Here is a 16,670-nt window from a genome sequence, read left to right as displayed (position 1 = left end):
TTAAGAGACCAAATATGTAACATATGCATTTTCTTAAATCTGCTATCATCAAACTTGTACTTAATGCCCACATTACCTGTCTCATAACTGACAAAAAAGTTCTGTAATTAAGAGATCATATAAATGTGCAATTCCATTTGAGATAAAAATATACCTGAAACAGCAGTGAAGAATACCAGGCCCTTGCATGTGTGTGCAAGCATTCTAAATCGGCGTGTTGCCTTATTCACAAGTGGAGCTGCTTGTGCTGGCAGCAGAATGTCAAGAGCAGACCACAAAAAGAGTGTATACAACACAAATGCGACACTAAGATGTGCTGCCAAGCGGTACTGAGACACTCTTGGAACGTCACTCTCTCCATGGAAACGATCCTCCAATCCCGATTGTACCATATACCAGCCCATCAGGCCCTGGAATCAGTTTACATCACAAAACAATCATGAGAACAGTGGTTTAACTATTACATGAGGTACCATAAATTCTATAAAGTCAATGCATATATTAATATTTAGCCACCTGCAAACCAATTAATGTGCCAAATGCCAAAACGCGCTTCTTCATAGCGGGTCTTAGATAACCACGAGCCCAAAAAAATGCAGCTGGGATCAAGAATGCTGCACCAAGTGTACGTCCCCACATCCGATGCGCGTATTCCATCCACCAGATCCATTTGAACTCATTTAAAGTGATGTCTCTGTTTTTTCTGAAAATATAAATAAAAGGAAGTGAAGGAAGGAACACAGAGAGAGAGTTATTTTAAGAAATATGAAATAAAAAATACATTTCCTTAGTTTTTAACATTACACAAAGCAGAACTTTCAAAAACTATTTGTGTCTGACATAAATGTTTTCTTCAAAGCTGTAAACAGCACTGAAATATAATGTGACAAAAAATTAATTATGTACATCTCAGTTTGGGTCCAACAACTAACAGTTACTATCAGATGGTCTATTTAAATCCAGTTATGAATTATTATCTACCGTATCTTTCCGACATCAGTGCTGCCTATAAAATAACATTTGTAAAGAATTTTAGGGAGTCACTAAGAGATCAGGTCCATCAATAAACTGTGCCGATTGCAGCAGTCAATAGCCACAACAGGTTCTGGACATTTATATTATTCAGTGAGCTAATTTCCTTATCATCAGAAACAAACACTTCTATAGTTTCTTAGTTAACACACTTCCTGTCAGAAGGGGGAAAACTAGGTTTCTGAATTAAACATGAAAATATGGTCCAACTAGATAATTTAGCCTGTGAATGTATAATATTTTAATAAGTATGATACAGCAAACTGTTTATAGCCATATGCACAAAATCCAGAATACTTGCATATGGGGTTAAATATTTACAATAAAACAAAAAGGCAGTAATATAACTATTATGGAGCTTGATTCACTGAAAATATTGTTCTTTACTCTTGTTGTGGAAAAGTAATGTCGAAGAATTCGCTAAGAACAATTTTACAGGGTATTATATATTTCATTTTTTATGCACTAAAAACTATAGTAAGTGTTTGCATGGATACCAAAGTTGAGAACACCACAACAGGAACACATTTGTATCTACAATCCAAAAAGTTGTTCTCACACCCTTATATATATATTAGGGACACAAACTAACATCACACCACTAGTGGTCAGCTGTGCACTGCACATCAGCTATTTGGGTAGCTGACTGTGTGGGGGATGCACACAAGGTTTTTTTTAGGTTAGGTGACTCTCCATCCAGTCGAGATAACAGTAGCTGTAGGAAACCCAGAAGTAACAATATAAGGTCGAAAGAAATGCTTCCAGCAGGTGAGACTATTAAAATCCTAATGGTAAACTGCCGAAACATTCACAACAAAGTGCCACAGTTTGAAGCACTCAAGAAACAGTCAGGCTCACATATAGCTGGTTGAAATCTCAAATTGACAAGAGGGAGATTTTTGCGAAAAATTTCAGTGTATATCAAAAGTATAGGCAAATGGGAAATGGAGGTGATGTATTTGTCACAGTAGGCAAGTAACTCATATTCACCAAGACAGGAATTGAAACTGCATGTGAAAATGTTTGAACAAGACTCAGTATCAGGGGTGGGCATAAAATGGTGACTAGATTCTTCTATTGCGCACCAGACTCATCACCTGATGTAACAAAAAACTTTAGAGAAAGCGTCAGTTCACTTGTATGTAAGTTCCCCAATCATACAATAATCATTAGTGGAGACTTTATCAACCAAAAATTAATTGGGAAAATTACAGTTTTGTTTGTGGTAGGCATGAAAAACCATTCTGTGAAACATTACTAAATGCCTCTGACAACAACTTAGAACAGATAGTCAGAAGCCCCACTCATGATGAAAATATATTGGATCTAACTGCAACAAAAAGACCCAACCTCTTTGTGATTTCCACATCAAAACTAATGTCAATAACTATGACACGGCTGTGGCAACAATGATTACCAAAGTACAAAGCAAAAATAAAACATGCAGTAAGATATAAATTTTCATATAAATGTTCAGTCAATTAGATACAAAAATCAGTAGTGCCATATCTGAATGAGGAACTTGAAACTTTCAGCTCTGCAGGAGCATGTAGACAAACTATGATTCAAATTTAAACGATGCACTGGATAGATATGTACCCAGTAGAACAGTTCATAATGGGAGGGAACCTCCATGGTATACAGTCACTATAAAGAAATTTCGAAAGACACGGAGATTACTGCATAACAGATGCAAAACAAATTGTAGGGCTATAAAAAAAGATATGCAGAATGAAACATGTTTGGCTGTCAAGAGGGTAATGTGTGATGACTTCAATGGCTACTGTCGCAGAACGTTGATCTCAGTGCCAGTGGTGTTGAGAAACAACTGAAATTGTTAAAACTGGACAAAGCTCCAGGACCTGATGGAATCCCTATAAGATTCTATAGTGAAAATGTGGCTCAATTAGCCTCTCTTCTCACTGTAATCTGTCACAGATCCCTCAAACTAAAAACCGTGCACAGTTCTTGGAAAAGGGCACAGATCACACTCATCTACAAGAAGAGCAGTGAAAGTGATCCACAAAACTACTGCCCAATATCCTTAACATCAGTTTGTTGTAGAATTTTAAAACATATTCTGAGCTGAAACATAAGGAGTTATCTTGAACAGAATGACCTCCTCAGTGTCAATCAGCATGGTTTTTGAAAACATCAATCATGTAAAAGCAAACTTGCATTTTTCTCTCATGATGTACTGAAAGCTTTGGATCATGGCAACAACTTGCTTTAAATGTTCAGAAATGTGAAATTGTGTACTTCACAAAACAAAACAAAAAAACCATAGTATCCTATGACTATAATATCAATGAGTTACTGCTGGAATCGGCCAACTCATACAAATACCTGAGTGTGACACTTTGTAGGGATATTAAATGGAATTATCACACAGATTCAGTTGTACGTAAAGTAGGTGATAGACTTCAGTTTATTGGTGGAATAGGGGGGGGAAGTGCAATCAATCTACAAATCACTCGTGTGACCGGTTTTAGAATATTGCTCACAGGTGGGAGACCCAAACCAAATAGGACTAACAGGGGATATTGATGTATACAGAGAAGGGTAGCACAAATGGTCACAAGTTTGTTTAATCCATGGAAGAGTGTCAGAGAAATAATGAAGGAACTGAACTTGAGGACTCTTTGAAGATGGACGTAAACTATCCCAAGAGAGAGTGTTAACAAAGTTTCAAGAAATGGCTTCAAACGACGACTCTAGGAATATACAGCAATCCCCTACTTATTGCTCACATAGGGATCATGAAGATAAGATTAGAATAATTATTGCATGCACAGAGGTATTCAAACAATCAGTCTTCCCAAACAATCATTCTTTCCATGCTCCATACATGAATGGAATGGGAAGAGACCATGACAACAGGTACATTGGGACGTACCTTGCGCCATGCCTCATAGTGGTTTGCAGAGTAAAGATGTAAATGTATCCAGAGGACACACAAATGTATTTGCTTTTGATGGTGAACAATTATTACCTGTGATTTTTACTGTAGCAGTTTATTAACTACACATTTCATATTCATCAGTCAATCAAAATAAAATATGTAATGGCTTGTAGACTATTCTCTGAATAATGTCTGTTTTAGTAATTAGGAACACTATCAAGTAATGATGCAGTTCCTAGACATCTCAATTCAGTAGAGTGCATCAGCCGCAGAATTTGTTTAGAATACAGTGATAGTGCATTTATCTTCTGTGTACTTTTGATTGAAACTGTGAATATTTGTTAACTTTTGTCTCTGGGTTCACCTGTGTCCCTTGACACCACAGCATCTTCTGATTTCCTTCATCTTGCTGGCTAGGTTCCACTTGAAAGCGAATAGTGGACGACGACAGGGCTACATATATCTGGATGGTGGGTGAATTTGGCTACTGGTCAAATAGCTGTTCCCAATCACCTTACAGTTATGAGAAGTTGACTGTTGTTGAAAATATGACTGAGACAGCATGGGTCGCTGCGCCTGTTAGGACTACGGCAAATCTTCCACAAAAGTCTACACTCGCTGAGAGAGAGGGAGATGTAGAAGCAGCTCTGCAGGTTGTGTGTTCTATGAGCAGCTGGCTACCTCATTGTAAATTGTAGTTCATTTTCTCCCCTGCAAATACAGACAAGAACATGAGAGTGTTTTTAGGTCTAAAGGTGGAGGGAAGAGGAGAGGGGATACTACACTCCCAAGAAACAGCTGAGTGTAGTTGTACACCATATACCAAGCTGCTCACCTATAGTTGTTATACAGGCAGAACACATGTCCTCCAAAGTCAGAAAAATAAATTGTTAATATAATTTAACTAAAGAACAATTCACAAGGCAATCTCACAAAATTACTCTTAGTTGTTCATGGTAGAAATGGTAACTTTCTGAATTAGAAAGTTGTCTATATCAGTAATAAATGAAAATGAAATCTTAAGAGTTGGAATGGAATGAATACCTGGAGGATAGACTCATAGCAGAAGCCTACTTATTGCTGTGCAGAATTCAGTGACATTTAAATAGATAAATACACTCAGAAAGTCACTTAATCTGGCTGAAAATAATCATCTAGTTGGATAGAAATATTAAGTATTTATTATTAGCATTCAACAGAAAGTTAAGGGTAGTAAGATATTTCAAAGTAATACAAGCAACAAGAATATTATTAAAACTAACTGTGCAGCTACAAAGATAAATTCAGCTCTGTAAAGGAGAATGTGCACAATCTCTGACAGAGATTTACAAATTTTTTAGTTATATGCTACATAAATACAGTACATCCAAACCAAGTACCAAAGTTATGGAATGCTTCAGAGAAAGCACGAAAAATATCACATGCACAATTTTCCAATAGTGCCTTAGTGATGGAAGAAGATTTCAATCTGCAAGCTTTAGAGTATGAAATATGTATATTTAGAATTAAATGAAGGAACACAGAATCTTACAATATCCTACTAAACATACTAAACGTCCCATTTGCAAAGGGATACAACTTAGATCTGGTAAAAAACATGCCCCGAATCTTCAATTCAATGTCACTAATGCTGTCGGTGTATTATTTATTATTAGCATCAAACAAAATGTTATGGGTAGGAAGGTATTTCAACTTAATGTGAGCAACAATAACATTATTTAAACTACCTGAGCAGCAACAAAGATACATTCAGCTCTGAGTAGGAGAATGTCCACAATTTCTGGCAGAAATTTACAAATATTGTAGGCTGTGTGTTACACACATTTGTGTCGAGGAAGACAGAGAGGGGTGGAAAGAACCCACATGATTCAAAACAGAGAGAATGGTAAAATCGATTCAAACATAGTTGAACTCGTTGCTGACAAATAGAACCATAATAGAGTCAAAACAAATGTATAGACAGTCAGGCAAGAAGTGTTAAACAAATTAATAATCAACAATGGTACCAACTTATAATAAAAGGTATTGGTCACCTATAAAATTTGTCTATAAGATCATTGGTGATGGTGACACAGCAACAAATGAGGCAATAAATGAATACAAAAATACTCAATTTTGTCTTCCAAAACTGACTCACAGTGGGAGACTTGAGCACACTTGTTACTTTCCATTGCCTCTAGACCACAAAAATGAAATATCAAAATAAGATAATGTGAAAATAAATAATAATTGCCAGTCAACAAGTGAGGAAATACCACTGGTCTAGATAGGTCCCTCACTAAATCCTCTGGTAGGTCTTGCCTCTCTACCAAGAACAAGGAAAAGGGAGAATCTCAAGTGATTGGGGAAAAAATGTAGTTTGTTCCCTGAGTCTCGCTAACTAGTGTTATTAAACAATTTTTCTGTTGGTGTATGATGACCTTTTTTTTTTTTTTAAAGGACTATAAAATTTCTTTGTAGGAGATCTTCTACATAGTGGGCGCTACAGCCATAAATTTGTTGACTGAAAGCAGAGTAGTTCCATTTAGGTAGTACATTCATTAAGAACTCTTCTCTGTTACGCAACTAGTGTCAGCTTAAAAGCTATTTTTGAGTGTTTACCCAGAATAATGTATCATACGAGTGAAAATGGCAGCAAATTTGTATGCTGTGCTGCCATTCACAATGGTTTACTAATTATACTGGTCGTGATGGTGTAACAGAACATTAGTGCACTTAAGGTGGCAACAGACGTGCAAACATATAATGCTGATAATATTTTCTTGTGTTAAGTGCACTAACTGTCAAACCATCACAAACGGTATAATTTAAATCATTATGAATGGCAGCACATCATGTGAATAAACTGCTATTTTTGTGTGTAAGACACAGTGTTCACATAACCATATAAAAACTAGTTGTGCAATTAAAAAGAGATCTTAGTAACTATACTGCATAAGTGGGAAAATGTCACATGTATTCTCTGTAATAACTGACATAATTTCTACAAGTACAAGTCATGTTCACAAGGTACAGAAGATTGTAGACAGTGGAGTCAGGGTTGATTTTGAGTTTCTAGACTTCTGAAAAGCCTCTTTAAACAGCTCTGCAGTGTCACCTACTAAACTAAATAAATGGAATACTTACAGAATACCAAGAAAAGTGTGATTAGATTGAAGCATTCCTGATAAAATGAAATTCAGTATGTGATTTTCAATGGTAAGACTGTGACAGGACAGTAATTGTTTGTGATCTATACAAACAATCTGGCAAACAAAGTTTACAGCTCTCTGCGGCTGTTCACAAATGGCACATGTATACATGCAATGTACATCACAGACAATAGCTACAAAATCCAGGACGATTTGAAGATGATCAGTGATTAGTGCAATAACTGGCAGCTGAACCAAAATAGAAATCAATTTAAAGTAATGTGAACACATGGGCAATATCATTTGCCAACACCGTTTATGATCACTCATTGGAACCAGTCACAACAATCAAGTATTGAGTACATCTCTGGATTGATTTAATGTGGAACAACCACATATATCTAACCATGGGAACAGCAGTGGCAAACAGATTTATTGGAAGACTCCTCAGGGAATGTGAATCATCTTAGAACCAACTCCTAAGAACTACCTGTTGGTATGGAGTGTTTATCAGAAACTGAGAAGATTCAGAAAGAGGGTTTGCTTAGTCAGCATGAGAATATCACAGAAATGCTTTACAAATTCCAAAAAAAGGAAGGAAGAAAGAAAAAGCAGAAAAGCAAGCAAGTAGTGTATGGCTGGCAGCCTTAGTCTCAAAATTCTACGAGTTCACGTTCCAATAAGAGTCAAGAAACGTATAACTTCCTGAAACTTATGTCTAGTATATAATCAAAAGCAAAAATTTTGCAAAATAAAGTTGAATAGAAAGGTGTAACTACAATATTTCTTCTCATGTGTCATCCACAAATGGAAGAGAAAAGTTAAACAATGACTCTGGTATCCATATGATAGCTTATTGAGTACAAATGGAGATGTAGAGAGATCATTACAGTTTACAAATAAGGTGATAGGGCAAGCACCACCATAGGTTCTCTGTGCCAGGGACATATTTCCTCCACCATTTCATGTGTGCGGAACTGGATTCACATGAATTCCTCCACGCCCCGGCCATATAGGGCAGCGCAAGCCAACATGTTGGCAGTTCAGTCCACCAGAGCTCTGGCACAATTTATGCCCCGACTCTTAACAGTCCATCAGCCAGAGCCTAGTCAGAAAACATCGCAGAGGGAACTACAACTTTCCAGTGATATCCCGAGATGTACCTGTCGACCAACTATGTCAAATGCTCTATCTCTGTCATTAAGGATTATCAGTGGCATAGATTTTTTAATCAACTACTTTTATTCACGGTATGTTTCAGAAATATGCCCGTTTGTGTTTGAGAAGTTGTATTATTTTTTGCTAAGAAGAGTTTTTCCTTTCTTATTGAATATCTCTGCTGTGATCGTAATAAACCCTTGTTTTGTGTATTATTATTACTCATCATGTTTCTCTCCATGGAAGATATAGCAGGTGGGCTCTGGAGTTGTGCAGTAGGAGGTGAGATGGGTGGGGCAGAAAAGGACACAAGGAAGGTTAGTTAAGGCGCAATACTTAGCCACTCACACAGTACATTGTGCACCTGTACGCAACTTATACAAACTAGAAAACTGATTTCAGCATTATGTCAACCAGTAGAAGATTAAAAAAAAATGTTTTATCACTAAAGAATCTTCCTTTTTTTTCTTCGTATACCAGCATTTTCATTCTACACATAAAACATCTTTGAAAAAAATTATTTATTCACAATGACATACACTGATGCTTGCTAGTCATTTTAAACTTTTATTAAAAATAACGTAATCACACTGTCTTAATATAATTTCATAATACTCACATCTTGAACTCTGGAAATTGTTGATACTTAAGAAACTCAGCTTCCCATTCTGCTTGTGTGACTGGTCTCTTTTCACCAAGTAATCTCCATGTTACCATTGACAACCCAGACTCAGTAAGGCGTGTTACCCCACCTGCACAAGTTGGGAATAAGATAAATGAAATTAATTAAGGTTGCTATATTGGAAGATGCAACAAGACACCTAAACTAAAAAGTGAGAGAAAAAGTGTCACACCACACTTTATCAGCTAACAATCTGCAGTTTGCAGTCAAATCCAAATGTTCAAGCATACACAAGTAGGTGGGTGGGAAATACAGGAATTAAATATCTTTCCAACAGAAGCTGATGTATGAAGGGAAAAAAATACAGCAACATTCCTCACTGAAGAGAAATATAATTTCAGTATAGGCTACTCTTTTGGGACTTCATAAAGTGATCAAAGAAACTAAAAGCACAGATTTCAATATAGAGACAGACTTTGCTTTCAAGGATTACAAGAAACTGTTACCAGTGCAAGATGTAATACCTAATTTTAGGTACTTGGAGAGATATATTTTCTATAGTTTTCTCTTCAAGTGCAGGAATTAAGGCATCTTTAAAAATACTTGCATCACTGCAGTAATCACATTCATTTGAGAAGTACTAAGTATTTGGTGGGTTGAACATAATTTTGAACATGCAATGTTTGTATGTGGGAAGTGAGCTCTCATATTCTGGTACAGTGACCTTGATCAAGCTACCCACCGAACGTACACAATATACTCGTTCACCCTTACACAACACCTGCTCCCAATCCCTTACCTCATGGCTCATACCCCTGTAAAGGACCTAGGTGCAACACCTGCTCCCAATCCCTTACCTCATGGCTCATTCCCCTGTAAAGGACCTAGGTGCAAGACTTGTCTCATACATCCTCCTACGACCACCTACTCCAGTCCGATCACTAACATCACCTATCACATCAGAGGCAGGGCTACCTGTGAAACCAATCATGTGGTTTACGAGTTAAGCTGCAACCAATGTGCTGCATTCTATGTAGGCATGACAATCAACAAACTGTGGCCAAAAAACAAGTGGACCACCCTGTTGCTGAACACACTGTCAAACATGATATCATCTCAATGACTGCTTCACAGCCTATGCCATATGGATCCTTCCAACTAACACCAGGTTTTTCTGAATTGCGCAGGTGGGAACTTTCCCTGGCATACATCCTATGTTCCCGTAACCCTCATTGCCTCAGTCTTCGTGAGTCACCTTCTTCACCCATCCAGCCCCCTCTCTGCTCCCATTTCAGCACTACACAGCTGTCATTTCACTGCCACACCCAGTCTTTTAATTTATTTTTATTTCTCTCCTTTCTGCTACTTAGCACCCCCCCCCCCCCCCCTCAACGCCTTCTCTCCTGCCCTCCGTCTAAACTGCAAAACTTCACTGTCCACCACCCCCACCATACTATCCCTCCCCCTCCCCACCCCAGCCTCCTCCTTACCCCACCAGGTTGCCACTGGCATCATGCATCATGCACTGGTGCTGCTGCTCGCAGTGTGGTTTCAGTTGTCTGAGACTGCAGACATGTGTGCAGCTGCGTCTGTGTGAGTGTGTGTATGTGTGTCTACTACTGAGGAAGGCCTTAATAGCCGAAAGCTATAGTTCTGTGAATCTTTTTGTTGTGGCTATCACGACTCAGCATCTCTAGTATATGGTGAGAAGCAACTTTCCTTCTCTTCTATTATTACATACCCCACCAGGTTGCCACTGGCATCATGCATCATGCACTGGTGCTGCTGCTCGCAGTGTGGTTTCAGTTGTCTGAGACTGCAGACATGTGTGCAGCTGCGTCTGTGTGAGTGTGTGTATGTGTGTCTACTGCTGAGGAAGGCCTTAATAGCCGAAAGCTATAGTTCTGTGAATCTTTTTGTTGTGGCTATCACGACTCAGCATCTCTAGTATATGGTGAGAAGCAACTTTCCTTCTCTTCTATTATTACATTCCATCCTGGATTTTCCATTGTTTGATTTAATTGTTATACGGATGTATTTCTATGAGTTGACTGATTATAATTGTGAATCTCTGAAAATGTTTATACATAATTTTAAATTTGTGTACACCTAAATGTCAGTTGCCAATCTTTGCACCACTTGAAAATTTTATCAAGATCTGACTGAATATTTCTGCTGCTTTTTTCAGACAGTGCTTGATTATAAATAACAGAATCATCTGCAAAAAGCTTGTGGTTTCTATTGTCTGCCAGTCCTTAATAAACTACATGAATAACAAGGGTCCCAACACACTTCCCAGAGCACACCTGAAGTGCCCCATATAATCATACTTTTGTTAATTAAAGTTAATATGGTATTGGGTCAAATACTTTTGGGATATCAAAAATTACTGCATCTACCTGATGGCCAACTCTGGCAGCTCAGACCGGAATGCAGGTCAGGTTGAACAAAAGCAGCAATCTGGAGGATGCACAGAAGGGGAATGGATACCAAGTGGGGGGGGGGGGGGGGCAAGAGAAGCACTATCTGGCACAACACGCAGGATGCAGGGACCAGATGGACGTACGACAAGACTGTCACCATGCACAGTGACAAGAGGTCCAAGAGGTCATGTGAGCAAGGACTTTGGTGGTGGTGGTGGTGGTGGTGGTGGTGGTGGTGGTGGTGGGGGGGGGGGGGGGAGCAGAGATGGAGAAAGAAGACAGGGAAGTGCTTTCTGGCACAGGGCTGCACACAATGAGTGTGAGAGAACATGAATGAGGAGGAGATGGTAGGTTAGAGGGGTGTGAATAGGGAGAAGGTGATAGGATAAAGGGGCATAAACTATTGGGTGGACAGCAGTAGATTACCATAGGATAAGGCCAGGAAAATTTTTGGAGTGGAAAATGTTTTGTAAGGATAACTCCCATCTGCACAGTTCTGAAAAGACGGTGTCCATTCCTCTTCCCCGATACTCAAGGTTACTGCTTTCATTCAATGTGAGAACTGCAATCTCCTGTCGATGATGAGTGTGTGAGGTGTGCTTGATTGTGTGAATGAATGTGTATGAGTTTCCTTTTATGGTGAACCTTGGGCTGAAAGGTAAGTGTGTTACAATCTTTTCATTGTGCCTGTCTACAACGCAATGTGTCATCTTTACAACGAATCGCAATCTATACTTTTCCTTACGTTGTTGCTACAAAATATGTAAATCTTCTTACTTGTTTTTGTTGCCCTCCCTACTTTAGTAATCACTATTGTTACATCTGCCTCTCAATCGCTGATGTCAGTTTCAACATGGACATCATCTAGGAGTTAGGTGTATTTGTTCCCTTTAGGTCTAAGAAAGTTCCATTGTGAGTGAACTACTGAATTTCCTGTTCTGGCTATGTTTCATAGATGTCATTTAGTAATGTTTCACAGAATGCTTTGTCAAATCCACCACATACGGAACTATAATTATGCCAACTGATGGTTGAGTGATTGAGGTCTGCTCTAATGATGGCAAAATCTTTATTATTATTACATTATTATTATTCCATACTAAGGTGCTGACATCTTCTCTTACATTTAGGATACATCAAGGGTTGAGTCTTGATATCAAGATTGATGGAAAGAGCCAGTTGTATGTTTATGTGCAACCCTAGTACTGAGTCTTATCCAAACCATCTTGCATGCAGTTTCTGTTTCTATCTAGGTGGATTTAAGTTTCTTGTCTACTGCGAGAAACACACCACTTCCATTTCACATTAGTCTATCCTTTGGATATACACTTATATTTGTCTCAAAAATTTCAATGCTGCAATTTCATGTTTCTGCAAACCTGATATACTTTTTAAAAGAACTCCACAGCTTTTTACGACTGACTTAAACTCTGGGACTTGGTTGTGACCGCTTTGGTAGTTGATTACTGTAATTTTAATCATTTCATTTGTGTGGGACATTTCTCTGTGCTTTATGCTAATATTCTGATTTCTCCTACACTCATGGTCCATATGGTGATCTCTTCCATCCAGTGCTGCCTTTCCCTTAAGGAATACCATTATTCACCAAACATTTGAACTGTTAGCAATCAATAAACACTCTACTGTTTTGTGTTTATCTCCTGTTGATAGAGAACACAGCAGGTTTCTACAGGTGAGTATGTCCCGCTGGCTCAGGTTCAGTTTAGGGGGAAGACAGAGTGTTGTACTTATTGGTTAGGAGGATGGGTATAATTCCATTAGTACTCTTTTGTTGCTGTCTATGCTCTACAGAGCCTCTCAATTTACGACCAACACGCCACTCACAGTCAAGAGGACGAGTGATGATAGACCCTGTACTTTCTGCAGAGGAGGCAGTATTGTCTGTAGAGGATAGTACTTGAGGTACTTTTGGTACATGTTTCACAGCATTTTGCGCAACACACCCATTCAGAGCAGCTTCAAATCTACACCTATACTCCATAAGCCACCTTACAGTGTTTAGCAGAGGGTACTTTATGTACCACAGTCTCTGCAGAAGTTGTGAATGTTTTGCGAAAAGAATAATTTTGGTAACCCACCATACAAACTCAAATCTCTCTAATTTTATGATCATTGTCTTTTCGCGAGATTTATGCAGGAGGGAGAAATATATTGGTAGACTGTTCTAGGAACATACACTCTTAGAACTTTTAACAGAAAATCATACCATTTTGCAGAAAGATTATCTTGCAGAGTCTGACACTGGAGCTGACTGAGCATCTCTTTGACACACACAGGTTTACTAACTGACCTATAACAAGACATGCTGCTCTTCTTCGGATCTTCTCTATTTTCTTCATCAATCCAATCTGGTATGCATCCCAGACTGCTTAGCAATATGCATGTATAGGTTGAACAAAGAGAAAACAAAAGTAATGGTAATACAGAAAGGAATGGGAGAAATTAAAACCAATATAAACATTGATAATGTCACAATTGAGCAGGTGAAACAACTATGTTATTTCAGTATGCTTAATGGAAGTGAAGAGACGGACAGCACTGACAAAGTTGGCAATCATGACTAAGAGAAAAATTTAAACCAACAAATCTTATGAAAACAGATTCAGAAAATACTTTCAAAATCATCTGTATGGTGTACAAATGCAAATGAAAGTTGGATGCTGGGGCAATCGGAAAGGAATTGACTTGATGCTGCTGAAATGTGGATAGTGCGGAAAATGGCAAGAATGAGCTGGATGGAAAGAAAAACCAACCTGGAATTCTTGAGGGAAGTCAACGATGAGAGGAGATTATAAAATGAAACGGAAATGAGAACAATAAAATTTATTGGATGTGTTGTCAGGCACAACCCCCCCCCCCCCCCCCCCCTCATTACAACTTCTCTGTACACAACAGTATTACCTTTAAAAAACCTCATGGATCTTCAGACGTTATCCACTAGGTCATTAATATAATGGTCCTATAATACTCTACAGGGGTATGACTCAAGTTACTTCTACACCCGAAGATTAGACTCTGTTGAGAACAACATGCAGTAAAGCAATTTCCAGGTGCTTACAAACAGCAACTAACTCATTAAGTACCTGAGGATAGCACTCATGGCAGGCCTGTATTCTTACTGGTGTTATGCTTATCTGAACACAAAGAAATTAACTTTAAATTAGCCTTTCTAATATTGTTTTAATTTCAGGATCTGTTATGCTGCAAGTATTGTGTGTTCCCTTTAAGACCTGAAGCTTTGCTTGTATAAATAATGAAGGAAAAACCTGGGATGAAAATTTACATGTTTCTTAAAGATAAATTTTTTCTTGGCTTTTTATCTTTAAGGTTATGCTAACAAACAAGTTTGTGTAAAAATAGCAGAAACAGTGTTAATGTTCAGAAAATATTGACAGTATTAACTACTGTTGAAATGGAAAGCTAAATCAATTCACTATTGTAAGAGAAGAAATGAAATCAAGAACTGAATGCATAAATGCTAGCCACTATGCAGAACAATAAGGGTGATTCTATGAAATAAGAGCAAGAAACAAGCAGTTTCAAAGTTTTACAAAACAACTGTAGCATTAACTATACTTAATGGTACTGGAGTTTGGGTAATTGGTCAAAAAGAACAATATTTCACATTACACTGTGAAAACGAAATTTGTAAAATCTGTTAATGTGCACAAAAGACTACATAAAATAAGATACAAGAGAACTTGTTGTCACTAAAATAAAAAAAAAATGTCTATTCAAAGAAACCTCGAATAAAAGATATGAAACAAAGCTTTCAGCCAAAAAGGCCTTCATCAGAATTAGACAACACGCACATAAACACAACTCACACATACATGACCACAGCCTACACCTGCCAAGGCCAGACCAGTGACTGGTCGCACGTGTGTGTGTGTGTGTGTGTGTGTGTGTGTGTGTGTGTGTGTGTGTGTGTGTGAGAGAGAGAGAGAGAGAGAGAGAGAGAGAGAGAGAGAGAGATCTCATTCTGAAGAAGGCCTGTTTGGCTGACAGCTTTGTTTGACAATCCTTTTGTTGCATCTATCTGCGAGTCAGCGTCTCTGCTATATGCGAGTAGCAACTATCATTTTCATGATCTGTCATTATTCCATCACAGTTTTTCCATTGTTAGATATTACAAAATTTCTCTCTGGAGAGGCAAATACTGAGCAAACAGTTCTGTAGGTGAAAATAAGAGGAAAATTTATGATCAGAAAATGACACATTGGAGTGAGTGAATCTTGTCAATTGCATCAAGAACCATTTCTCAGCTGTTTCATCATGTGCACATAAGGAGCTGCACTGAAAATAGAAAATTTGGTTACCCAAACATGCATGTGTATAGACTCTTACTGGGTTATATAAATGGAAAAGAGAGAGAGAGAGAGAGAGAGAGAGAGAGAGAGAAAAGATTCAAAGAAAAGCTGTTAGTTCTCTCAGTGGTTCATTTACTTAGCACAGGCATGTCATAGGAACGCTCAACAAATCAAAATGGGAAGCGTTGCAAGAAATGGAATGTACATCAGCAAAAGCCTTAATGACAAAGCTCAGATAGCCCACACCTCAAAACAAGTCAAGGAACACATCACATCTGAATATATTATCTTCTCTGACATGCAATATTATTATTATTATTATTATTATTATTATTATTTTTTTTTTTTTTTTTTGACACATGTTCCTTGAGCTGTAATAAATGACAAATATTTGTCCTAGTCTGGTGCAAATTTGCTGTTGTCACTGAAGGTGAATATCATCACCCTAACTGCAGTTGTGAAGTGTAATATCACCATGACATTCCCCTTCCCCATATATTTGTTTTCCATGCACAGTGCTGCCATTCCAAATGGAAATGGATTTAACATCTCAACAATGAAGAGTTCATTAGAGGCAAGCACAATCTTGGATTGGGGAAAGAATTTGGTCATGTCCTTTTCAAAGGAGCCATCTCAGTATTTAATTTAAGTGATACACGAAAACCATTGAAAACCTGAAACTGAATGGCTGGAAGTGATGTAATGTGCCTAGAGATGTACTCCTATGCCCTAACTGGTTAATATGACTGAATGCCATAAGCAGTAGTCCAGTACTCGAAACCCGGTGTGGCACAAATTTTCAATTGTTACATCCAGTTAATTTTGTAGTAGCATCAATACAGAACTGATTTCAATGTTTCCATATGGACATTAACAAATATTATTCTTTTGGCTTTATTATTGTCAATGACTAATGCACAACTTCTACTTCCAAATTATAAGTAAAAATTAATATTATGTAAAACAAAGTTATGATACATTAAAAACAAAGATTCCGAGACTTACCAAGCGGGAAAGTGCCGGTAGACAGGCACAATAAAATAACACACAAACACACACACAAAATTTCTA

At 37.9% G+C, this 16,670-nt stretch overlaps 1 protein-coding gene across 9 annotated transcripts in view; it reads right to left on the bottom strand.

Moving 5' to 3' along the window:
• The window catches only part of LOC126332104 (cytochrome c oxidase assembly protein COX15 homolog), a 95,277-nt gene that overhangs the window by 34,506 nt on the left and 44,101 nt on the right, over positions 1 to 16,670 (bottom strand). For all 9 annotated transcript variants that reach the window (XM_049996567.1, XM_049996548.1, XM_049996624.1 and 6 more), the window contains 3 exons: positions 8,843 to 8,975; positions 517 to 703; positions 155 to 410 (listed from right to left, as the gene is read on the bottom strand). In XM_049996567.1, the coding sequence (XP_049852524.1) occupies positions 155 to 410; positions 517 to 703; positions 8,843 to 8,975 (576 nt within the window). The remainder of the gene's footprint in view (positions 1 to 154; positions 411 to 516; positions 704 to 8,842; positions 8,976 to 16,670) is intronic.

Source organism: Schistocerca gregaria, chromosome 1 (assembly GCF_023897955.1).
Source record: "Schistocerca gregaria isolate iqSchGreg1 chromosome 1, iqSchGreg1.2, whole genome shotgun sequence".
NCBI lineage: Eukaryota > Metazoa > Arthropoda > Insecta > Orthoptera > Acrididae > Schistocerca > Schistocerca gregaria.
Note: the sequence above shows the minus strand (reverse complement) of the source record. Positions and strands in the feature narration are given on the sequence as shown.